The following is a 26,532-nucleotide window of genomic DNA, read 5'->3' as shown; positions in this document are numbered from 1 at the left end:
CAGCTGGACAAAAGTGCCGCAATTTAGCTAGACTGTGGTTAGCTTGTTGTTGCTGTTGTTGTTTGTATATATATATATATATATATATATGTATATGTATATGTATATGTATGTATGCTAAGCTGCAAATCAATTATAGCAGCTGCATTTGTCGTTTACCAACAGACGCACACACTCACTCCCACCTACACACACACGCACACTTAGACAGCACTTCTTTTTTTGCACATTTTGGCATTTTTGATGTGAAAATTAGTTGAGCGTCCGCTGGGAATTGACTTTACTTCCGGTTTGTGTTAGCCCGTATAACGGTTTCTTAGCTTTGTTTAGCGACGGCGTTTTGCGATACGTAACGTTACGCGTAACGTTTGTTCAGCGACTCGCTCGCATTTGAGACAAATGCGAAAAAATCAAAACGAATTGACTCGATGATGATAACGTTAACGCTGGCGCTGACGCTGACGCTGAACGTCGACGGCGACGGTAACGCCGACGCTGACGACAACAATGATTTCAATCGCCAACACCCAAAACACCCATCCACCCACTCGCTCACCCCCCCTCTCTGCCAATAGCTGGCTGGCTGGCTGGCTGGCTGGCTGGCGTGCCAAACAATCGACAAGTGAAAAGCGAAAAGCGGGTAAGGCGCGTGTTATCTGCTTTTCTATCTGCCAACTGCTTTGATTTGCAAAGCGTGCGTGTGCTGTGCGCGCAACAGGGACGGCTACAGTATGCCGCTGCCATCTTAACGCGAGCAGCATTGAGCATAGCTAGCTGTTGCGCTCTCACTGCTACATAGCTACAACTAAGAGCGGGATAGCCAGCGTTAGCTGTGCGTAATGCAAGCGCCGCCCACAAAAATGTTAGCATTGTATGTGTGTGGCTCGGGCTGGCCAATGGGATGGGGGTCAGTCAAGTCGATAAACAGCAATTGTTTTTGGCGCCTGTTATGTGGCGCCTATCGATAGGCGATAGTCGAGAAAAAACAAGTGCTAAGAAATCGGCGCAGCCAGCTTCTCGCCCCCCTTCGTATTTGCTGTTGCGCTGGCAACCAGCCATTCACAGTTATTGCCAAAAGTCAACTACGGGGTGTGGGAGTGACGGCGGCCAACAGTGGAATTTGTATAAAGCATAACTCTCAGAGGATGACAGAGATTGAGCCGCGTGCCAGCTAAACATTTCCAGCTAAGATGGCTCCTGGCTGCTGCCGTTGCTGCTGCCACGTGTGCCCACTCACCTGTTGTAACAGTCGCCCACGCCCCGCTTCCACATTGCGAGCTTTGCCTCTCTGCAGTCGCTTATTAGTTTTTTGTTGTCAGGACGCTGCTTTTTGGTGGAATTTTATATAGATATATATTTGTTGCAGCATGCAAAATGTTGAATTAGCCAACAAAGAATGTTACCAAAATGAAACTTGCCATGGCAACGGTTTGCTCAAAAAAAGAAACATAAAATAAAGGTAGAATTCCCAAAAATCAAATGAATACAAAAAACTCGACCTCTCAGCTCTCTTGCTCTCGCGCTCTCTCGTTCCTCTCGCTCTGTCTCTCTCTCTATCAACTGCAAGCGCAAGCAAACAAATTCGTGGCGTTAATTAAAAACTCAAATTCGAGACCCCCGAAAACCCAACCACAAGAAGCACAAACAAATTATTCAAGCTGTTGTACAAAGACCCAAATTGATGTCTGTCTCAAGCAAGAAGACGAAGAAGTAGAAGTAGAAGTAGAAGTCTAGCAATTGATACAGTAAAATACATTTAGATCTGTAAAATATCACACACAATTCTTAGATCTGACAGGTAGCCAGAGCTCTACCTATCTACCAGTTAAGCAAACACAAAGCCAAACAACAAAATGAACAACATTTCAGACATCGACTACTATTTTCATTTGTTTGCAAAATAGTTGAAGAGTTCTACAGATGCTGAACAATATATATTATATAGTATGATATAGAAGGCTTATATGTATAGAAGAAGAAGGATTAGAAGTCTAGCGATTGATACAGTAAAATACATTTAGATCTGTAAAATATTATGTTTACTTCAATATTTATATATATATCACAAAAATAGATTTGGTTTAATATAATTCAATAGATTTGGAAGTATATGAATATATATATATATATTATATTATTTGTATTCTTCTTTAATTAATTTTAGTTTTTTTTTTGGGAGCTCTAATTGATCCTTGTTTGCGCTTAAATTATGTATTATAAATTATTTTTATATAGTTAAGAAATTCATATTTATTTTATTTTTGTATTTAAATTCATATATTCAATCAATTTAATTTCGATAATTTTTACCTTACAATTCTTTGTGTTTCTTGTTTATAAATATCTTTTTTATATATTTTTAAAAAATATATTCACTTTTTAACTTTAATAAATTTGTAGTAGATGGAATAAACAATATAATAATAAATATATACAATGATATGCTTATATACTATACAAATGTTTATACAAAAGAAATTCTAAATGAATTTTCTTTTTAAGTATAGCTATAATTTAATATTAAATAAAGAATAACTTTATATTTTATATATTCGAAACTAAATAAAACAAGATAAAATAAAATTATTTATGAATATTATGTGATGATTGTTATTATTATTGTTATAATAATTATTAATTATTATTATATGTAGTTAATCACAAAAATGTAATAATATATTTTGGTTTTTTTATTATTACTTGTTTATTTTATTGATCATGATCATTTCTTATTTATTTAGTGCATGAAAAGAAAATGATAAAATATATTTATTCTGTAATTAAAAAATTATTAATATATATACACGTTCGTTCTTCGAACTCAGAAATGATTTGTTACATATAAAGCTTAGGAAACTGACTTTATTAACGCTCAAAACCCCAATCATTCATCTGTATCCATAGCCCTTCCCATTTTTCTGTGTAGTGCACAGAAAATCAATAAACAAAATAATCGTGAACAATAATAAGAAGAACAACATCTCAATTCGATGTTGGGCTCGTTTATTAGAGCTGTAGTCTATTTTTCGACAAAGTGTACGAAGAGGTAAGCGAGTATATTGGTTTTAAGCAAAGTTTAGAAACGACATCCTTTCAATTAGGCATATGCACAAATTAAATTTAGGGTATATATACTAAAAATATCTCCCATAGCTGTGAACACCAACTTTTCCCGTAAAATCACATTAAACTGTTTCTATAATTAGTATCGTCCATCAGCTTCAATTATTCATTAAATTTAGCTAACATTGTAAACTAGAGCGAGTATTATGCAGTCAGTAGCGCCCAACTACAATGTTCTGCCTTCTTTTTTGTATATTTTTGCTTAGATTTTGTTATCAGCTATGTTCGGGCGTGTTAATTAATCAAAGGCGTTTTGGACTGTTGTGCATTTGATAGACTGATATAAATACATACATATAGGTGTCATGTATACACATATATAAGTGTTTGCCTCCTATATGCTAACAACTAGTTGAATTTCACAATATTTTTGGAATTGTTTAGCTGTCATCAAGGCAAACAGCGCCTCAATTAGAGCGCACTCAAGAGAGAAAGAGTGAGAGAGAGAGAGAGAGAGACAGAAGAGGCGCACTTTTGCATGCTACGCATGGACACGACATAAATCACTTTACAGTATATTGGCTGTTGAGTCGACTCGCTGAGCCGCTGGCATACTAAGCTGCAAGGAGCCGTCGAGTGCAGTGGTAAAGGGGCGTGCAAAGGGGCTATGTCTGTCTGAAATGCTTGGCACTTGACATGTGCGCGGCATTTTTTGACTTTGTGTCAAAGCAACGCTTAAGCCGCCAACTGAGCAGGAGAAGGAGCGAGACAAAGAGAGTGGGTAAAGTGTACGTGCAGAATATGCAACGGGATATCTGCTCTGTCTCTCCAAAAAAATGGCGTCCAGTTTAGCAGCTCCTTTGCTTTACACATCAATTGGCTTTTAAGCTAGAGCATAAATCAAGCGCGAGATTTACACAGAACAAGAGCGCAACCAACAAAAATACAAATGCGTGGCATCGAGTGGTGGGATTTTTATTTATTTTGTTTTTATTTTCGGGGCGTTTTATTGAAAGGATAATCGATGGCAGCGGCCAAAAATTGCATTAAAGGCTTTGCCGTGGACCTTTAAAATCAGACACTCGAAGAAGATGTCGACGAACTTTGAAATGCGGCTCTGCGGTCAATTTAATTGAATGATGAATTGCGTTTGGACACTGACGCAATGGGGAGGGACAGTGCTGTCGGAAGGGTGTGGCAAAACGCAGAAATTTCTTCAGTTGAAACGCAAAAAGCAAGCCAAAGGAAGTGAAAAAGAAGGAGAAGAGAAGGCGCAGTGATAGAGGTAGCTGCCAGCGTTGGCGATTGCGCTACTTTCCCGTCAGACTTAGCTTTTTATCAAGATTGTGGCAATTGGAATATTTAGCTGTTTTCAAAGACAACTTAGCTTGTTTTTGTCTTTTTTTATCTTGTTTAGTTTTTGCAAGTTGCTCAAAAGTTATATTATGTGATGCACTTAAGTCTATATAACAATGCAGGATTTTGAAAACAATAATTTTTTGAACAGAAATTATTATATAAATACGCACCTCCGCCGTTTTACCTACATATTTAGCTTTCTCTTTGATGTCGTTTTAAATCACATGGCGTGGTTTTGTGCCAGCACTGGTAGGAGTAGGGTTACTGTTAGTCAGGGACAACGGTTCCTTGGGACAGTGCAGCGACAAAGACGAATACGCATAATCAGTCAAAATTTATGACAAGCAGACCAGAAACTCAGCTTAAGCATTTAATTGGTGCCCGATTGTTGTTGTTGTTGTGCTCCTTGTTGCTGCGTATGGCCCCCTGGCTGACTAATTAGCTAAAGGCATATGGCTCCATTTTTGGACGACATTTTCATTCAGTTTTTGCGCCTTTTTGTGCTAGACCCAAAATCTGGAACCAAAAAAAATTCCCTTGGAGGATCCTTCGCCTGTGCTCGTGTTCATGTTGTGTCCCTTTTTCAAGCTGACGGATGGCTTCAACTGCAGTTGCTGCTCTTTGGTAATTTGTCTAGGCACAGGCGACATGCCGCACGCCCACTCTTTGACTCAACTAACGGCAACTTGAGCTGCTTTCAACTTGTTTGTGATGCCACTCCCCACTCCATGTCCCTCTCCACCTCTCTCTATCTCTGCCGCTCTCCTTCCCTCTCTTTGCTTTGCCGTGCAGCCTGTGACGCATAAAAAAGGAATTCGCTGCTTGTGAAAGGCAGCCAAAAATGTTGGTGCTTAGTGCAGTTCCATGTAACGCATTATTCTTGCTTAGTGTCTATCTCTATATCTCTGCCTCTCTATCTCTCTCTCTCTCGCTCGCTCTTTGCTTGTCTCCTTCTATGGCTCAGCATTAGTTTTCACTTTGATTTTTCTTTCTCTCGGGCAGGCCCCCAAAAAATAGTTTGCTTTTAATTATCAAAACTTAACTGTTCATTTTATCAGAACTAAACAATTAGTTCTAAAATATATTTTAGGTGCTCTATTAGTCATGCTCTGTTCTAAAATACTTTTAGTACACCCTCTAGATTCTATTTGAAAATACTCTCTTAGTATGAACGGATAATCTAAAAAAATCTTTCAATTAATCTTTATATATAATTTTTAAGCAGATAATTTTGAATATACGGAAAAAAACATAAAAAAGTTGCATAGTTATTAACTTATGTATTCAAAGGTGTCTGCGCATTTAATACATGTTTTTTTCCTAACTATAATATCTCTTCTAGTCAAGTGTATTTAATTAGTTTCCATCTCACGGCCCCCTCAATTCTTAAATGTGTTTAAAAATCTCAAAAGATTTTGCTCGTTTTACCCAATACACAATCCACTGATCTAAAAGCTGTTCTCATGTGCAAGTGCCAGCACTAATTAGCTAAGTTATTAACCCTCATCTTATGCTTTAAATGTTCAATATTTAGTACCAATTGAGAACGCTAGGTGTGAATCTGTGGTAAAGGTGGAGGTTGTGGCTTGTGTCCGTGGATGTTAGATAAATGTGAATGCTGAAGTTGGCTAAAACACACACAATGTGGATGCTGTGCATTGCAGCAACTTAGCAACATGTAGCGATTTATGTGGATTATGGATGTTAATATTGATGTTGGTGTGAAATGTTTCAGCGACACAATGGATGTTGTTTTAAGTATACTGTAGTGACTTGAATGAATTAGATTTAGTGGATGATATTCGTGTTTCACATGCTAATCAAAGTAGAGACACAACGTCTGGTGTGAAACTTAGCTAAATGTGGCGTGCGTTTTCCACACACAACAGTTGAGCAATTTTGTTCCTGATTTTTTCAATTCGAAATTGTTATTAGTTAACAGTTGTTTTTAAATTAACTATTGGATTAAAATTAACTTCCATTCGTCTAATAGCTTTCCTTCCTTTATTTTAGAAATTATGTTCAATAATAAATAAAAATAAATTAACTATTTTAATATCGTATGCAGCTTGTAAGTATGTATGCATGCATGCATAAATGTATGTATGTATGCTTACGTTTTGTTTCTTTTATTCAGATTAAATTTACTTTCTACCCTGCAGCACATAAGACGCGCATTTATTTTTTATGAAGTCGAACTATGCGATTCTCAAGAATTCAAGTAGGTCTTCGATGTTTTCATGAATTTTTTTGTTATTTTATTTTTCAACTCTTACATTTTAGTGTGTGTTGCTTTTTTATGAGCTTTCTCGCCTCTGTAATTTATGCATGCATGTCTGCCTCGCTCACTCCCTACTATAAGTTATTATGCCTACCTTGCTATCTCACTCTTTCTTATTATGAGTTTACACGTGCTCAATTAATGCATAGAAAATATATATCTTATAATTAACTCACAGTATAAGACTTGCTTTTACTTATACGCAGCATGGAGTAGCTCGAATCTAAAAAATAATTATTCCCAAAGTTACATTCTCAGTGGAAATCGTTCTACTTTGCTAATTATGGGAATATTTTACAGTGATCTCCCTCAAGGATTTCCTTTATTTAGAGATTTATTTTTTACATTTTCCAGTGGGCGTTGTTTGTTGTTGCAAACAGTCTCCGACTACACCAATGATACCCTATAATATAATTGTTAATGCTTCACATCTTGCCTTTGTGGCAAGGCAAAGCAACAACAATTACAAGCACGGCTGCGGTTTGGGCAGGGGTGGGGGAAGTGCGTCTTTGTCGCATAATGAGGCCAAGTAACAAAAAGAAAAAAAAACATTGTAAACAAGCGGAAGGACGAACACGTTAACGCCCTTAAGCTGAGAGAGTGCTGCTAATGAAGTACTCTAGCGCTCAAGGATATACAAAGGACATCGACTCGACAAAGGTCGCATGCTGCGATAAGGATCACGATTACATTGCCAGCTGAGTGGCAAATGGAGTTACAGTAGCCGAAACGATCCTGCGAGCGGGGATGAGAGCTCAACTAGGCGGCGAGTAGGGGAGGTAGAGCAGGGATAGCCGAGAGTGTGCACTGGGTAGAGCTAGGATAACAGTTAGGGCAGCGAGAATAGCTTGAGAAACTGAAGTAGAGCTCGGATAACTGCTAGACTTCATGAGGTAGAGCTGGGATAACAGCGAAAGTAAAGGATAACAGCAAGAGCTGAAGAAGCGGAGAAAGGAGTACAGATCGATAAAGAGAAGTAGCGAAATAACTGGACAGGATAAGATAGATAGAGGGAGTAATATAACAATAATCTCTCTTAGAGATAGGATAATAGCTAGAGTTGAAGTAGTGGAGAAAAGGATAAAAGCACAATTAAAAGAAGTAGAGTAAGGATAATAGCTAGAATAGATAAGATAGAGAAAGGATAACAGATAGAGAAAGAGAAGGATAACAGCTAGAGTTACAGAAGTTATTCGAAGGATAACAGCTAGAATGAGAGAGGTGGAGTATGGATAACAGAAAAAGTAGATGAGGTTGACGATGGATAAGCAAGGATAACAGTTGACAAATAAAAGCAAACTGTCAGGATAACTGGATAACTAGAGATATATAGATAGAGCCTGGTTAGAAGCTAGGATAATAGCTAGGATTAAAGCTGGGATAACAGCTAGGAAAACAGCTAGAGTACGAGAGAGAAAGGTAAATATTGAACTGGAATTACAACTAGGATAACAAGGATAACAGCTGTAAGTGAAGGAAGTCGAGCAAGGCTAACAGGATAAGGAAAAGTAGAGCAAATGTGGTTTTAGCTGTGGTTAAGCAACTGTAAAAGAAGAACAGGACAATTGATCAGGTAGCCAGACAGGCAGACAGGCAGGCAGCCATCCAGAGAGACAGGAACTTCTGCGCGATGCTTGTTTTGCTGTTCATTTGACAAACGCACTTCATCGGTAATACTGGTGCAGAGATTTTCCATTTAAGCGGATTGGCCAAACAACAAAGTTGAGTTTGTTGTGTTTGATGTCCTGCGGCGCATATTAACATTATCAGCTGTGCCCAGGATCGAGCAAGGACAATTGTTATCGCAGCATTCGAATAATGTGTGAAATTTTACGCCTCACGGAAAAGGCGCCCGCTGTGCAGCACATAGAAATTAGAGAGATGGAAGAGCCGAGGGGAAGGGAGGCAGCGGGGGAGGGGCAGGTCATTGGTCTAATCAGCAAATTGCGTTTAAGCGATTTAAAGGATATACTTCGCTTAAGGCCCGCCAGCAGCTATCCCAATTGAATTGCTCGCAAATTTTGTTAGCCAATTGCGATTGCTTGTCGCCTCTACCTGCCGCACTCACCTGGCTTTATTTGATGATTGCAGTTAAGCGCTCTTTATCGCTGTCTTTCGTTGTATTTCAATGCAAATTTCTCTGCTGGGTATGTTGTTTTTGTGCCTGTCTTTGCCACAGGCAAAAGAAAACTTTTCGAACTTCAGCTGGAAAACTTAAGATTTCAATATGTCTACATAACTCGAGAACTATCAGACCTATATATTTGAAATGCTGTATATAGCTGATCTATTAGTATACATATATATGGAAAATTTCACTTTTTATAAAACTTTGCCTTTTAGCTACATATTTTCTTTTCAGCATAACTCGAGAATTATAAGAGCTTGTTACTTCAAATTTGGTATGTGGGTACTTTTAAGATATATATAGATGATATACATTAAATCATTTTTTAAATGTCTTTACACATTACCCAAGAAATGCAAAATGTTACTTGGCTTTTGTCTGCAAAGCAAATGTGAGTGACTTTCTTACGGATAGAGATAGATAATGTATGGTTAGGGTAACAGCAAGTCGAAGTAACACCAAGTCTTGGTGCTTATATAGGGTATCTGCTAGTCGTTCAGACAGCCAGCCTTATCAATTTTCCTATCTTGTAGCTGTAATATAAGCAAAGAAGCTGTATAGATCCTTGCAACAAGCGCTTGCATCTAGAGTGTATTAGAGAGCGTGTTCCAGACAGGGTATCTGCTAGTCGTCACACATCACTTTTGCCTGCTCTAATTTTTACATAGAAGTGCTCTACAATCTGCACTAGGTGGGTCTTATATAGCAAGTTTATTTGCAAGGCAGTGTGTTCCAGGGTATCTGCTGGTCCGTCAGATTAGTATAAAGCACTTTTATGCTTACACAAGTTTCCAAGCGCTTCTGTAAGCACAGAAGTAATATGTGGTTAGGGTATATGCAAGTTGGGCTAACTACTAGGCAGAGTATCTGCTAGTCGATCATGCCCAGCTACAGCATTCTTGCTATTTAGTATGCAGCTAAGGCAGTTAGCAGCTAGAAGCTCGCAGGTGCCAGTTAGGGTATCCACTAGTCGAGCAGCGCCAGCGTCGCACCTTTGCTTGCCTTGCGCTCTTACAGCGCAACATTTGCAATTGAATTCGCGTCAGTTTAACGAGGTTTTCGAACGGAAACGGAAATTTCTTTCGCATGTTTGTGAGAGGCGTCAATTTGTTTGTGAGTCGAGCCAGGCGAGTCGAGTCGAGTCGAGTTGAGTCGAGTTGAGCTGCATTTAAGTGCCTGTAGCTATGCATGCCACTAGACACAAGGTATACAGATGGATATATGTATATAGAAATATATATATAAATGCTTTATTCGTGCGATTCTGACCGTGTTTGTGGCTCTCTTAGCCTGGCCTCCAAGCTGCTGTAGAGCTGAGCGACGTAGTAGTATATCTTCACGAATCCCGGGCGCTTCCTTCTCAAGTACTTTATGAAGTTGCCGTCGAATTTGGCGCCCAGCTTCTTGCCCACTTGCTCCACGTAGCGCAGCGTCTCGATTGGATTTTTGCACTTCAAATATTTGGGGTCGATCAGCTGGGGCTCGTAGGAGTGTATGAAGGCGCAGAAGGCGTGGCCGCTGGTCCAGGACGTGGAGAACTCGTACATGGGTATGCCATAGGGTCGCATTTTCTTCTGGCACAGAATGAGCAGCTCGCGATGGCGGTCCCCAAATGTCTTGCCGTCGAGTGTGCAGTTGGTGGAGCTGCGCTTCAGTTTGGTCGCAGTCACCGACGAGAGGAAGGAGGAGTTCTTCGCCTTCAGCTCCAGCTCAATTTCATCGTGGCTCTCCAGCGATATCTGGAACTTTGGTATGCTGGACGCGGAGGTCGAATACGCGCTTAGCTCGAGCTCCACATCGCCCAGCTCGAAGGCTGATACGGTTTCACAATCACTAAAATTTAACAGGGTATCCGTGTCGGAGCTGTCTTCCCTCTTGGATAGCTCCTCAGTGGCTGCGGGGTCTGTTGTCGGGCTCTGGCCACTCGACTCGGCCAGTTGCCTGGCCAGGCTCGCCCTGCGACTCGCTATCTGCGCCTTGAGCAACCAAATGCTCTCACAAATCAGCTTCAAGTCGTGTATTGCCTCCTCATTGGACAGATTCAGTATGGAGAGATATTCATCTTCCTCCGTCTGCTCCAGATGTGGGCAATTCTTTAGCATTCTGTAGGTGTAACAAAATATATTTACAGCTGGTTTGTAAACACAGTTTACAGTTCTGTGCGAAAGAAGGAAAATACTAAATAAATACTAAATGTGTTCACTCAATTTATCTGAAATTTAATGCAAGGCCAACTCCAGCTAGGCAGGGCTACCTGGACTGGGGGCTACTCTGCTTGCTATGCCATGACTTCAGGCAGCATTGCTAATACCTGTAGCTCTTAGGATAATGGGACAGAGATATTCACAAAAAATACCAACAGCTATAAGTTTGTATAACTAAATCTTTATTACATTAATGTACGAATATCTCAGGAACTTTTACTATAAATAGATAAAAGCATCTGAAGAACAGGAAAAATATGCCTTGTTGAGTTATCATCGTATCTTACGAAAATACTATCCTTATATACTGCAATCAGTTTGCAGTAAAAGCTTTGTTAGTTAAGCTAAAGAAAAGGCTCAAGTTAGAGTGCTCTTGGCGGGAGTGCCTGACTAGGAGCTACCCTGAAAGAGATGGCTGCGTTTACAGTTACGCGCAGACCTTCAGAGAGCCAGACGACAGCTCGACTGAGCTCATTGTGCTCATCAGGAATATATATTCTTTGTGGAGTCTGCCACGCCTTCTTCTGCCTGCCACATACACTTTTCACTTACCTCTTCAGTGGCTTAGGGCATAGACAAGGAAGAAACAGCAGAGTCCTTCAGATTACAGTTGCAACAGCATTGCAGCTGCACTGAAGCTCACCAGCTCTTTGTTCATTTTCACTTGTTGATCTAAAATATATAGATTTTCGACTTAATATCCAGATCACTAGAAATTCTCTTGGCAAACTTGAAGAAACTGGCTGATTTCATAGTCTTAGAAACACGAATTTGAAGCCTGGCAGAGGCTTGCTTAATGATTTGTTCTATACCTCGAATGGCGGAGTTTTTCCTCAATGGATATAGTAACAGATCCCACAAATGCTATATATATCGTTCTAGCCAAGTTCGTCTGTCAGTCTGTGCGTCTATCCAGCCATACGAACGCAGCCAACTCTTAAGCCTCAGCTTAGCCTTTTACCTCGATAAGTGAGTTCGCTGAGTTTATTATCTATAAAGGATCTTAGTTCTGCTGTGCTCCCTCCCAGCCACTTCTTCATTCAGCCATTCAGCGAGACTCTCGCTCTCAGCAACAGCTACGAGAAGGCATCAAATTGGAATCATCAAGCAGCGTCCATTCATTCAAGTTTTCACTGTAATTGGATACATTTAGTGGACTCATTAAGCTCAATACTCAATCAAAATGAGTTTGACTTCATCAGTCTTATGTGCCCCTCATCATTATCATGTTAGGAACATAATGATGATTGTTAAGCAGCGCTCGGGGCATGCAACATTGTTAGTGTTGCGTTCATGCCACATGTTGGCCCCGCAATTTGCGTGCAGCGACAACAATGCGAAGTCAATGCAACATTTGCAACATTTGGTGGCAGTCAACGCCCACACAGCAGCCACGCCCACTGGCCCGCAGCAAGTCAAAGCAAAGCAAATCAAATTTGATAAAAATTGTCATAATTCAATCAAACGGAGCGAGAGGCACACTGAGGCAGGGTGCGAGGCAGACTGAGAGTGTGCTGAGGGTGCGCCACTCCCTGCTCTGGTCAGCTTGCAACGTGGGCGTGGCCATGGACCTGCTTTTTGTATGCTAATCAGCGATCTGCTTGCAGCAAGCGTCAAATTTCAGCGAAGAAAACTAGTTTAGTGCGCGTTGCGAAAAGTCATTAAAATATATATATATATACAGATATATATATATACAGATATAGATAGAGACACAGCTATAGCTGTAGCTATAGATATATATAAGATATGCGAAAACTTTGTGGAAGCTGCAAAAATAATTTCCGCTTTTAATGCTCATTTCGCATTTTGTGTATACAAAACTAATTAATATCCTTGCTGCAGCGGCAGCGGCAGCGGCAGCGCAGGATATTTGTGCAAGTAATTTCCGACGCTGAAGAGTTGTTCGCGTAATTAATTTATGCTAAATATACAACAACAACAACAGCAGCAGCAGCAGCAGCAACAAAGCATTGCCAGCAACTGCCCAAAAATGCAAATAAAATTGCAAATTTCGCGCAAATTTGTTTTTGAAAATAATTAACTTTTTAGCCGGGCGGGCGGCTTAGTTGGCTTTTGGCGGAATACCCTGTAATGAAGTGGAGAGTGGAGTGGCACTTGTGTATCAAAGCCAAATGCTGCTGAGCTAAGCTAAGCTGTCCGTCCGTCTCTTTAGCCCTCTGCATAGCTACTCATTCGTCCGTCTATCTGTCTACCTATTTCTATAAACGTCCGCTCGTCCATTGGTCCTTCTGCTTCGATCTGCTGCTCTGTCTCTCTGTCCTTTGTCCGTTGGCTTTCTATCCATTAATCTGTTCGTCCGCATAACCATCTTGTGTCCATCTTTCTCGCACTTCATCTGTCCTCCTGCTCGTCTGTCCTTCCATCTATTCGCCTTTCTTTACCTCAGTCTGTTGGTTTCTCCTTCCACGGATCTGTCTGTCTTTCCTTCCATTCATCTGCCCGTTCCTCAAAGTGTTATTTGTTGTCTGTTGCCATTTCTCTCCGTCTGTCCGTCTCTCCAACGGGCCGTCTGCCCCTCCAACTGTCTGTCCGTCCATCTGTCTGTTCCTTCCGTCTCTCTTATCGTCCGTCCGTTCGTTCGTCTGTCTTTCCGTCCGATGTCCTTTCGTGCGTCCGTCCTTTCGTCCGTCAACCCTTCTAAAAGATTCAACGAAGTTACTCAATATTTCGAGGGTATTATCGAGTCGTGCACTCCCCAGTACAAAGTCCTCGTGTCATCAAATGTTATTTAGTTTCCTTAACCTCAGTTTCTCTCAGTATTTCATCGAAATTTATGTCTACAACGGGTTATTTTCTTGAGTTTGTTTCTCAAAAAAGACGGAAAGTTACATTCTAATTGGATCAAATATATATATATATAGAAAGAGAAAGAGAGAGAGAGAGAGTATGGGCATCTGTTGGAGTTGGCTGCGTGAGCTCATTTGCCATTTCTTGGATAGCCATTTGATGATACTGATGTGGGCTGTGAGTGGGGCCCTGGTGATGCTGTACAACTTCCACTCGAGCATTTACCTCATCGAGAGACTCGTGCGCTGCCACAATGAGGAGGAGAGCGAGGAGTCAGATACCGACAATGAGGGATATATAAGCGATGCTGATCCGAGCACTGGCCTGGACTACGGCGCAGTGAATGGCCCGCACGCCTGGCAAACGGCGCTGAACAATCAGAGCCCCATCAACATTGACACGCAGCAGGCGGAGCAGATGTACATCAGCTTGTCCCTGATGTGGATAGGCTATGAGGTGCCGCCCATGGGCATACGGCTGGAGAACAATGGGCACAGTCTGCTGGTGAGGGCTTGCTTTGACGGGAACCCGCCCTTCGTCGATGGCGCCGATCTGCTGAGCTCGTTCCAGTTCCATGAGATCAGCTTTCGCTGGAGCTGGCATGACGACGGCGCCGGATCGGAGCACTCCTTCAACAACGTGCACTTCCCGCTGGAGATGCAGTGCGTGCACACGCGCTGCGGCCAGGGCCAAGAGGTCTCCAGCCGCAGTGTGCTCGTGATCTCCTATATGTTTGCCATAGCCGCAGAGAATCCCTATCTCGATGTGATTGCTCAGTACTTGGTGGCCGTGCAGCGGGCGGGCCAGTGCGTGGAGATACCTCCGTTTCCGCTCAACTACTTGATGCCGCCGTTCTTCACGGGCTTCTACAGCTATCACGGCTCGCTCACGGAACCGCCCTGTCATCGTGGTGCCGAGTGGTTCATCAATCCGCTGCCTCTGGCCATCAGCGAGCGGCAGCTGCACGAGTTCCGCAAGCTGCGCAGTCGCAGCGGCTCTCGCATCAGCAGGAATGCGCGGCCCGTACAGGAGCTGGGCGAACGCACGGTCAAGTTCAACATCTTCAGTCCACTCTATCAGGGAGGGAGCGTGTACATGAGAGATTGAGGCTGTAATATTTTTTATTTTAATACATTTATATTTAAATATAGAAAGTGTGGGGGCAAAAAACTCATTTGTGGATATAACTGATGGGGATCGTCTTGGGACTTAGCTAATATCGACAGAGTCTTGGGGAAGATTACATAGAATAATAGAATGGGATAATCAAGAACATCTATCATATGGTAGATCTAAAGTGAGAGTAAGATAGAGAGAATCTGAGAGAAAATCGGAAATAGACAATAAGAGATATAAAGATAAGGCGTCATAAATGCATTTAAATCGAATTAAATATATATGCTAAATGTATTAGTTATTAAATATAATAATATATTTATAATATATATATTTAAATATATAAAATATATTTATTAAATATATATACACACGGTATATGCCGTAATATAGAAAATGACAGAAACTAAAGTAGTTATGCCAGATATTTGGTGATATAGTGGGAATAGATCAAGCTATCTAGGAAAAGAGTTATTCCCAGTTTTAGCATATATATAGAAAATTTACATATCAAATTTCATATCTTTAGCTCTTATAGTTCTCGAGTTATGCTTAAAAAAGAAATGCTAAAAATTAATTTTTTAAGGAAAAATTAATGCGAAGTTATGTTAGATTGTGCTGCTTTGTCTCTCTGTAAGGAGAGATTAATTTCTTCAGCAGCCTCCTCCTTTACCCATTTGAATATATTTTTGTAATATTGCAAAACTTTCGAAAACTATTTGCAGTTCTTTAAGCATATTCGAAGCGTCATTTAAAATAAATTGCAATTAACGTCATGTAAATAGATTTGTTTACATATTGGCTAATTCGGTTTAAGGGCTGCTGTACGCCACCCCTACTGCTGGCTCTACTCCTACCCCAGCTGCTGTCCCGGAGCTAATTAGACCAGAGCCAGAGCCAGAGCCAGAGCAAATCTTCCACACAATTTCACTGGGCCAAGAGAGTTCGCAGCGCTGCGTTCTAATCCACTAATTAGACGTTCAAAGAGCATTTAGGCAGCGCAGTAGATGTCGATGTCGATGTCGTTGCTGAGCTTCGCTCTGCTGCGCCGCAGGACACGGCTCGGCAGAGTCGGTCATCCATGTGTTAGAATTTGTGTAGCTGTGTTTGTGTTCGTCTGCGTCTATAATTTCGTTAGTGCAGCGGAAACTGTTGCGGACATGTTGCCCAGCCCAACGAATGGCAATGCGATTGGCATTGGCAATGTGTCCGGTAACTGCGATTGGGATTGGGATTGGGATTGGGCTTGCGCCTCCTGCGGTGACGCACCCTCAACTCTCTAACTCAAATGCTCACACACTCTGCCTCTCTCTCTCTCTCTAGCTCTATGTCGCTCACACAGTCTCCCCCTCTCTCTCTCTCTCTCTCTCGGGCAAGGCACAGTCAAATTATACACACATAAACTGACTGCGTGCCCTGTTGTAGCTTCTAATTATCAGTTGGCCCAGCAGTTGTTACGGATGCAAGGTACACTGAGAGAAAACCTGAGTTATTTTATAGAAGACTAAAGAGTGGAGAGTGGGGACTGGAGAGTGGAGAGCGGATAGTGGTGATTGGAAAGTGAAGTGTGGAGAGTGGAGAGATTAGAGTGGAGAGTGGAGAGGGTACAGTGGAAAATGCAGAGTGAAGAGTAGAGAGAAGAGAGTGAAGAGTGAAGACTGAAGAGTGAAGAGTGAAGAGTGGAGAGTGGAGAGTGGAGAGTGAAGAGTGCAGAGTGGAGTGTGGAGAGTGGAGAGGAGACAATGGAGAATGTAGAATGGAGATTGGAGAGTGGAGAGAGGAGAGTGAAGAGTGGAGAGTAGAGAGGGGACAGTGGAGAATGTAGAATGTAGAATGGAAAGTGAAGTGTGGAGAGTGGAGAGGGGGCAGCGGAGAATGCAGAGTGAAGAGTAGAGAGAGGAGAGTGAAGAGTAGAGAGAGGAGAGTGAAGAGTGAAGAGTGGAGAGTGGAGAGTGAAGAGTGAAGAGTGAAGAGTGAAGAGTGAAGAGTGAAGAGTGAAGAGTGAAGAGTGAAGAGTGAAGAGTGAAGAGTGAAGAGTGAAGAGTGAAGAGTGAAGAGTGAAGAGTGAAGAGTGAAGAGTGAAGAGTGAAGAGTGAAGAGTGAAGAGTGAAGAGTGAAGAGTGAAGAGTGAAGAGTGAAGAGTAGAGAGTGGAGAGCGGAGAGAGGCGAGTGAAGAGTGGAGAGTAGAGAGGGGACAGTGGCGAATGTAGAATGGAGAGTGGATAGTGAAGAGTATAGAGTGGATAGTATAGAGTGGAGAGTGGAGAAAGGGGCTTGTAGATCTGCAATAGGATAGAATGTAAATATATTTATTTTCGTTACAAAGTGTTGACATTCGCATACATTTTCTCACAGTGCACGTGTGCTACGATTCACTCCATATAGAGGCAGTAATTACGCTTTATCGAAGGTGGGCGCGTGGAGGTGACTGAGGCTGGTTTGATTTACCATTTGCTTCAGACGAGGTCTAAAATGCGTTCGCTTTGATGCAGAGCCGCACAACCTGTATCTAATATATATATATATATATATATAAATGTGTATGCATATATATATATGGACATGTGGAGAGTAGGTTATATAATCAGGCGCAGGCAGCTGGGGCTGTGGCTGGGGCGAAGGCTGTTTGCAATTGCGAATTGCATTTGCTGCAAATCAACGCTAATGAAATTATTCAAACAACTTTTCGATTGTTGTTGTTGTTGTTGTTGTTCATGTGTCCATTTGGTCGATTTGCAATTTGTTTTGGCAACTTAATTGAATTGCAATTTCCACAAATAAAGCTTAATTTTTGGTTCGATTCCCAAAAACTTAATTCTTTTCGGCTAAATAATTAATTTCAAAAACAAAAAAGCGGAAAAAGTTTATAGAAATTTTGGCCGAATTGCAATTAAAATGCATAATTGAATTTATTAATGCAAATGGTCGAGGCAAAAGTTTGTTCATAAATATCGAAAATGTTTTCAGTTTTGCAATAATTAATATCATTTGTTTATTTGTTGTCTGTGAATACAAAATAATGCGCATAATTAATCAGAGTCTCTAATCAATAAGCGAGCCCCAAAATGTTCAGAGAAATTTCAATTTTGTTGCCTAATCACGAATCGCTCGATCGAATGGAAAACATATTAAAATGAAAATTTCATTAAACTCTGCATTAAATGAAATATTTAATAAAATATAGCTAAATATATAGATTTAATAAAGCCTAACGTGAACTCCCAGACTCACTAAGTCAGCCACTTAAATTTTATATGTTTCGAGGTGGCTGGAAGCTAGAGTCCAGTAAGCGTAAACCTTGCTTCTTGTAGAGTTCAAACTTAAATTATTGATTAGTTATTGCATACATCAGATGTCTGCTTTTGGCATTAAGTTAAGTTACCTGTTAAGGCATAAATATCTTTATTTATTCGTATTCATTTACATACATATTCAAAGTCAAATACCTTATCTTTAACATATGTAAACTGCCAACTGTAAAGTTACTGTTAACTGTCCAATCTTAGCCTCACTTTAACATATGTTAAACTAGCTAAAGTTAAGATTAGCTTAACACGTGTCGCTGCTAAATTCCATGTTTTAAATTACGGTTAACAGCCTCATGCCATCCCATGTTAATAATGCTTTAACATATGTTAACTAATTGCTTGGCTTACCTTGCTAACTTACAATTACAAATCAAAGTAGATCTTGCTTTAACATATGTTAAGCTGCCAATGTTAGCATAGGTTTAACATAAGCCAACTTAACTCTCGATTTTTAGTTTTACTGAAATATAACTTCCTCTAGTCAATGCTTATTCTACTTTATTATTAGTTTAATTACTGTTCACTGATAGAAGTTAGCCTAACTACATACTGTTAAGCTAGCTGTAACATATGTTAAGTTAAATGTAACATTTAATTTTATTTTAAAAATCTCTGTTTGAATATTCAATTGTAATGCAAAAATCGTTTGTATTTATTTTTAGCTCAAGTCAATGACAATCGCTCGAGTTGAATGCTGTGTGAATACTGCCTGGCAATCCTGGCAGTCGCTGTGTTAGACAAACATATCAATCAACATTATAATTGAATGTAATTAGAAAAACGCATGAGCTGCCAAATCTTAAGGCAGACGGCAGGCAGTACAGAATACAGAAGCTGCCACACTAACCAGGGAGCCAAGGAGTGAAGGAGCAGAAGGAGCCAAGGATGCGCCGTCGTAGTTTCGCACAGAGCCAAGAAAATGAAATTAGACGAATAGAATGACGATGTAAGTGCCATGAAAAGACGTTAAGACGAAGCGCCTGACGCAAGATGGCGAGATGGAAGATGGAAAATGGAAGATGCTAAAATTGAGGTAAATTGCATTTAAGTGTTGCCTCTCTTCATTTAGCTGCATGAATATGTATAGAGTCGAGGCGGCAGCAGCGGCTTTTGTGCCACATAAATTGAATGAATAATTGAGAAAACGAGCGAATGATGGCATTAGTGTGTGATTGTGATTCTCTGTATGTGTGTGTGTCCCCGTGTGTAGGTGTGTGTGTGCAGCTAATGAATTTTAATTGGTTTTATTAAGGCAGAAAGCAGCAGCTGCAATCAGCCCAAAGAGTTGGCATCAGAAATCGCAGCAGCAGCAATTTTTCCTCTCTCTGTTTCTCCCGCTCTCTTCTTCTTGCTTCTCTTTGTTAATTGTTAATCATTAAATATTGTTGCTGCAAAATCAATATGGCGGCTGACGATTAATTAACGCCATTTTGTAATTATCTGCGCATTTTTAATCCAATTAAATTTAACAACTATAAAAAACTCGCAGCGCTGCGACTGTCCATTAAAAAATATGAATTTCACAAACAAATAACTGTAATTGCGAATTGTTATTGCAAAAGTAACCGCACTCACAACAAAACAGAAGAAAAAACTGTACAACGAGTGTGTGCAGTACAGCAAAAACTCGCTATAACGCACCCATACTTTGTTCTCTGCGTTTGGTCCATGCACATCCTCTCGCCCTACGGCGTACTTCCTTTTTCAATTAAACGCCACCATTTTCCATTAACGAATTTGCATGCATGTCTATGCAAGTATGTGTGTGTGTGACAGACACACATAGACTTGCCCACACTCTCTCACTCACACACACATCGTTCGCCTGTATTTCTATAATAAAATTAAATTAGAAGACCAGAAAATTAAATCATCAAAGCTTGACGTCTGGCGGCGGCTGCTGCTGTGTGTGTTTCTGTCTCCCTCTCTCTCTCACTCTATCTCACACTCGTTCTATATATGCACATGTATGCGCATAAAATGGCGAGGCACACACACACACATGCGACCCAATTTGCAAAGCGACAGTTACGAGTTCATTAATTTCTCAGCCTTTTTTGCCTCGACGTCTGCACTTCTGCTCGCTGCGGTTGGAGCCATGCCCAACTACACCGCCCAACCCCTTAGCCTGGTCACCCTCCTCCACTCTTTCGCTCTCTCTGTCTCTGGCAGCGGTCTGGGGGTGTGAGCAGCATCATAAATTAAATTCTTCATCAACTCAAACTCGTTAAGCGCCAATAAAGTGACAGAGAGTTATTTTCATCACTTTTTCAATGGTCTACCACAAGGCGTACTCACACACATATATACATATCTATGTAAATGCATGTGTATGCGTTTCTCATACAATGCGCCGAAGCGCTCACTGCGCTCGCTCTCCCTCTCTCGCATTCACTCTCTCGCTATGTCGCTTTGCTTAGGCCACGCCTCTGCTGCAAGAGCATGGCTACACAGCAGCGCAAAGCGAGAGAGAGAGAGCTAGCGCTTGTTGTGTGTGTGCGAGGAAGATGAAGGGCAGCCTCTGCTTGCAGAACTAGTTTGTGCCTTATGCGCTGGCGCAGCCCGCTTTGATTTGAGGTTCGAGATTAAGCTAAGTGCAGTCCACATCAGTACATCAAAGCCGACTGCTTGTCAAGCAGCTTGTTTAGATCATAATCGGACAGAAAATGAACCATAAATGGATTTCGAATTATGTATTCAATTATTGTTGTCTGCGTGGTAGAATGGGGAAGGGAGAAAGAGAGCATGAGACGGCAAATGGCAAGAGGCAAATGACGAAGAGGAGGCTGAGGACGATGAGGCAGAGTATTAAGTGGAGAAGGAGCAGAAGGATGATAAAGGGATGTCACAAGACAACGTGGTGCAGGAAGAGAAGAGGAGAAGACGCAGATCAGAATGAGGAATGGGAAAGAGAAGAAGATAGACAAAAAGAAGAATAAGAGAGGAAATTAATAACAAGAGAAGCAAGAGAATTGGAAGAAAATGGAGAATAAGCAAATTAGAAGGAAATGAAAGTACAGAAGGAAGAAGCGTTGGTGGAGTAGAGAAAGCCCCAACCAAATTAGCTTTCCAAGATTAAGTAGTGAGTATGTGAGGTAGGTAGACAATGGAGCAGGATAGAGAATGAGGAGAAAGCCGTGAAGAAGAGTCTTAAGGAGGAAGGTACGAAAGTAGAGCAGAAAAAGTCCCAAAAATAATGAAGAATGAAAAGTAGCGAAGTAAAGTTTCAACTTCTGAGTACGCAGAGACACAAGAAGAAACAGTAATTTTAAGAGTCCCATCCGACGTGCGGTATAACCATTTACCGTACAAGAAAACTGCTAAGAAACTCGACTAGAAGCACTAAAAATAGACGGAAATTTGAGTGAATTGTGTTGCCAAAAGCCGTTAACAGCTTAACGATAAAAGCAAACTAATTAAAAGTACGAAGCAGGAGAAATTGCCACATAATAAAGCAAATTAAAAGCAAATTAATTTAAAACACAGCAAAAACAACAAGCAGCAGAGAAACGGAGCAAGGCGAAGCGAAGCGGATGCAGCGCAAATGAAAATGACGCAAGGCGGTTGCCGCACACACACACACACACAAAACACATATACAGACAGGTGTGTGTGTATGTATATAGCCAGTCAGCCAGTCGAGCTCCACTTCAATTAAGCAGCGCGCCAACATGGCAGCTTCTCACATATATACACACACACGCACTCACACATTGCTCTCTTTTCCTCTCTCCCTCTCACATACACACACTAGCAGCACATATAATTACGTTTGGCAAGCTCGTTATGCGTAAGAATAAACGCACATTAAGAGCTCATTAGTTGGCACAAATCGAATCGCTGGCTAAAGGAAACCCCCGTGACAGACCAGGATAACAACTCTGCTGCCTGTCTGTGCCCTCCCGTTGTCTCCCTCCCGCTTGCCCGCTCGCCCTACGCCTCGACATTTTCATTTAACGTGTAATGGAAGATAGCGTAAACGAGTAAATGAGTCAAGTGAAGTGAATTGAATTGAATTTGAACCGAGCTGAGCTAGCGTAAAACAGCCGCAACTCATACCAACAGGTACGCGAAAGGTGAACAACGAAAGATAGTAGCTGTTAAACTAAGCTAACTGTTAAATAGGCTAAACGAGCTTTGCAAGTGATTTGCACAACAAATATGTGTAACAATAACAGGATATTAACTAAATTCAGTTAACGGCACTAGCTATGACAGTGGAGATAGGATGAGCGTGTCTGCTACTCTAGTCTACTCAAGCTAACGGTGGTTTGGTCATCTTTTTGACCGATGCTCGTTCTTAATTTGTTGCATATTGTTGTGTGAACGCCAGTTGTATTTAAAAGCGAACAAAGCAGCAGCTGGCAAACAAAAGTTGTCGCCTATGCAATAGGCAAAAAAAAACACACACACACAATAGACACATATGCAGAGCAGTGGCACGCGTGCTGCTGCTCACAGGCAGACAGACAGCAGGCAAGCAGAGAGAGAGACGAGAAAGAAAGAGAGCAACAGAGTAGCTGCAACCCGTTTAATAGCGCTTGCGCTGCGCTCTCTCTAGCGCGCTCGCTTGCTCGCTCTCAGATTTACGCTAGCTCCGCCCTCCATATACACATATACACACGCACGCACAGGCACACAAAACCGGTTTTCAATTCGCTTGCTTGCTGCTGGCTGGCTGGCTCTGCTTGTCGCTGCGACTTGTTTATTGCCAACTCTGCCTTGGCACCGTGCGCAACGTATTTCGGTTACGGTTCTTGTTGGCATAACAGTTATTAATAAAGATAAAGACACGCAAGCCGTCGCAACAGAAAACTCTTGTCAATTTTGTGCGTGTGCGTGTGTGTATGTGCGTGTGTGTGACTAATAAGAAATATAACAAGAATTTTTATATATAAAAAGGATGGATATTAAGACCAGAGCTGCAACGCCGCCTATGCCAGCTACTGCTGCTGCTGCAGCTGCAGCTGCTGCCGTGGAGGCTGGTTCAGCCGTTGCAAGTCTTGCTGCATCCAATATGGAGCATAAGCAAACGTTTCAGCACATCTTCGAGCAGCTGGCACAGCAGAGCGGCGGCCATCACAAAATGGCGCCCAAACAATTGGAGCATCTGCGCCACCTATTGGCCAATGTGCGAGATGCAAAGAATTTGCAGTTGATTGTGGAGAAGTTCAAGAATCTGGAACAATTCCAAGAGCACTATGCACAGCTGGGCAACGGCAATGGCAGCAGCAACAACAACAACAATAATAACAACAACAACAACAACACTGTGATCACAGAGGGTAAGAAAGAAGTCGTCGTAGTAGTTTAGTTAGCCGGAAAGCGGCTGCCATTACGGATTACCGATTTAATTAAGCACAAATTGTTGCGGCACATGAAATGCTTTACCTATGCATACATTGATTGACAGCGGCCACTGTGCGAATGCGTGTTCACGGACTTGTTTTGCATTTTGGGCCGAGCATTAACATGCACCCGGGCCTGGCATTTAAAATAATTTGCAAATTATAAACTAATTGCCCAGGCATGCGCGACATATAGGGAACAATGAAGAGAGGAAAAACCTAAAAACATTTCCATTTAACATTTTAAATTCGTTAAAAATACATAAATTAAACGATCGACAGCGACAGCAGCGGCAGCTGGTAAAATATTTAAATAAAAAAAACTGTTGCCTACTTTTCAGCTTCGCCTTTGGCATGACAAACGCTCATTAGAAAAAAAATCATTTATACCTATGTGTGTGTGTGTGTTTGTATAGAGCGATTGTGGGCAATATGTCGCTTAGTTGCAATTACAGTTTTTAGCTCGTTAAAACTGTAAATAAAGTTGTGTCCCCCAAAAGCAAGTATGTCTGTGTGTGTGTGTGTGTTTAAACATTAAAAATAGCTGACAATATTTGCATGCACTCAGAGAAACAAGCGACAAAGTTAAGCTCCAGGGTTTACTGATAAGCACAAGATATCTTAAGATTTCAGCTAATAATTCTTTTATTAAAATTCTATGTTTTATGCAGATTTCTTATAAAAAATTATGATATAAAATATAACGATTTTCTATATAAAACTAAAAAATATTCAATTATATTTTGAAATATTTTGAAAGCGTTTAGAATTTCTTATTTCTGCTTTTAGCCAAATTGAAGAAAGAATGGGGATTGCATATATTGTGAATATAAATAAGAATATATATAATTAGATAGAGAACCTATTCTAAATGTGGAAAATCGCTATAAAAATTAAGAACTTTTTAAATTTGAGTCAAATATATTCAACAGAATTCGAAGTTATTTGAGAAACTAGGGACAAAAGATAAGGACTATAGGAAATATTTTCTAATTTGGTTTAGCACACCATGATTTCATCCTCCCTAAAGAACAACATCAAAAGGCTTTAATCTTTCTAGATAAAATATCTAAAAATATTAATCTCTATCAATAAAATATCTTAAAGTTGTTATCTCTCTTTTCTCTAGGCATTAGAATATTCTCAAGATAGAGAACTGGCTCTAAAGCGGGGTGAGAGGTAGAGATTTCAAAAAAATTTCAGCTAAACTGGAATATGTCATATATAGGACTTGCTTTTCGACTATAAAATCAAATTTGGACTGGAAAATGAGTTAAAAAGGTCTTTTTACTAGAAGAAGAAGAAGAGACTTCTATTACGTATAAATGACTTATGAGCTGTAGCGACTCAAGAATTATAAATGGAAGGCAAACAAGGATTAAGGATTTGTTACTAAGCAGAAAGAGCTGTAGTAGAGACAATGGTTGTAGATTGAGAAATATTGTAGACTGTATGGACTATATATAAAAGAGATGAGGAAAATGATTAAATTAGGAAATACTTCAGCTTTATAGAGGTTCGGCAAAAACCGGAACGCATCTATATTTATATTTCTATTGAAACAGATCTTAGTATCTAAAAGAGCTTAGATTTCATATTGTATTAAATTTTTAATATTTTATCTAGTTACTCGCCGTGTTTTTCTCTGAGTGTAGTTGCTGTTGTCGCTTGTGTCGTGCGCCTAATTGTTTTGCAAACTGTTGGCAAACAGGCTTTTAATTCTCATGCATGCCAGTCAGCAGCCGAAAGGCCAGCTAACACACTCTGCTCTTCTTGTTGCTTGTGCTCCCTCTGACTGTGCCTCTTTTCTGTTGCAGACAGCGAAATGTCGCTCAAGGACAACGCACGCAAATTCGGAGCTGGCGGTCAGACTTTGACGCCCCGCCACACAATCGACGCAATTCTCGGACTCAAAAATCGCAGCGGCCAAGCGCAAAGTCAGCTGCAGGCAGCAGTCGAGGGCAGCAGCGATGGTAAGTAGGATGCCTGATCAACTTCTAGAAGTGTCTCCTGTTACAGTGAAGTGCCTGAAATGGCTGGGTAGTCCAGCTGCAAAGTAGGATTATGCGACTTAGGGAGTTGGCCAAGGTCTATGAATTGCTAAATGTGTACTAAATAATGATAGCTAATAATTGGGATTTCCTAACATGAACTAAATATGTGCGTCTCTTCAGGTGCATACTGTATACTCTTTTGTACAGCATTAAGTCATATGTGGAATAGTTCTATAATTTCTATATATGTACTAAAAAAAGCTCAATGCGTTTCTAAAATATAAGTGTCTACCTACGAGAAAATTCTTACTTGACATTTCATATATATGTACTAAATAATGTATTAAACTTACATATGCGTACTAAATAATATATGAGATTTGTATACATGCACTAAATAAAATAATTCAAATTTCATATATGTACTAAATAATGTATGCGATTTCCATACATGTACTAAATAGTGCGCAGCATTACTAAATTTGTACTAAATTATTTGTGAATGCATATTGTTCACCAGTAACAATGCAATTAGTTCTAAAATGTACTAAAAATCTGACTGAAGTATGTCGCCTTGCGCTGAAGCTGTTCGCCTAGTAAAGCCAATTGATTACGTTGAACTCTGGTTAGTCTTAAGCTGTCTCGCGCAGAGTGTGGCAATCGAAATGCCGATAGAACGATAAACGATAAGCGCAATGCAAATCGATTTCAATTACAGTGCCACACAGCGGCTCATTGTTGCGAAATCAACAAACACAATCGCAAAATTATATTAACATTTATTTTGGGCTCAACTACATCGCGTGGGCTGAAAGTCGCTGTGACTTGGCTTGGCTCTAACTGCTGCTACTGATACTACCTTTTCTACTGCCATTATTCTGCTACCTTTTTCGCTCGTTCACTCTCACCCAGCTGGCATT

The 26,532-nt window shown here is 40.7% G+C and overlaps 2 protein-coding genes across 2 annotated transcripts in view; both read left to right on the top strand.

Moving 5' to 3' along the window:
- The first annotated feature begins 13,829 nt into the window (after positions 1–13,829).
- Positions 13,830–15,031, top strand: LOC111602121 (carbonic anhydrase 1). The gene has a single exon (XM_023319070.2). The coding sequence runs from the start codon at positions 13,946–13,948 to the stop codon at positions 14,951–14,953; it is 1,008 nt and encodes a 335-aa protein (XP_023174838.2). The 5' UTR covers positions 13,830–13,945; the 3' UTR covers positions 14,954–15,031.
- Positions 15,032–23,287: 8,256 nt separating this feature from the next.
- The window catches only part of LOC111602128 (retinal homeobox protein Rx), a 32,585-nt gene continuing 29,340 nt past the window's right edge, over positions 23,288–26,532 (top strand). Inside the window, exons 1-2 of the mRNA XM_023319076.2 lie at positions 23,288–23,555; positions 25,436–25,591. Of these exons, the coding sequence (XP_023174844.2) occupies positions 23,288–23,555; positions 25,436–25,591 (424 nt within the window). The remainder of the gene's footprint in view (positions 23,556–25,435; positions 25,592–26,532) is intronic.

This window comes from Drosophila hydei, unplaced genomic scaffold (assembly GCF_003285905.1).
Source record: "Drosophila hydei strain 15085-1641.00,03,60 unplaced genomic scaffold, DhydRS2 tig00000315-arrow-arrow-pilon, whole genome shotgun sequence".
NCBI classification, from domain to species: domain Eukaryota; kingdom Metazoa; phylum Arthropoda; class Insecta; order Diptera; family Drosophilidae; genus Drosophila; species Drosophila hydei.
Note: the sequence above shows the minus strand (reverse complement) of the source record. Positions and strands in the feature narration are given on the sequence as shown.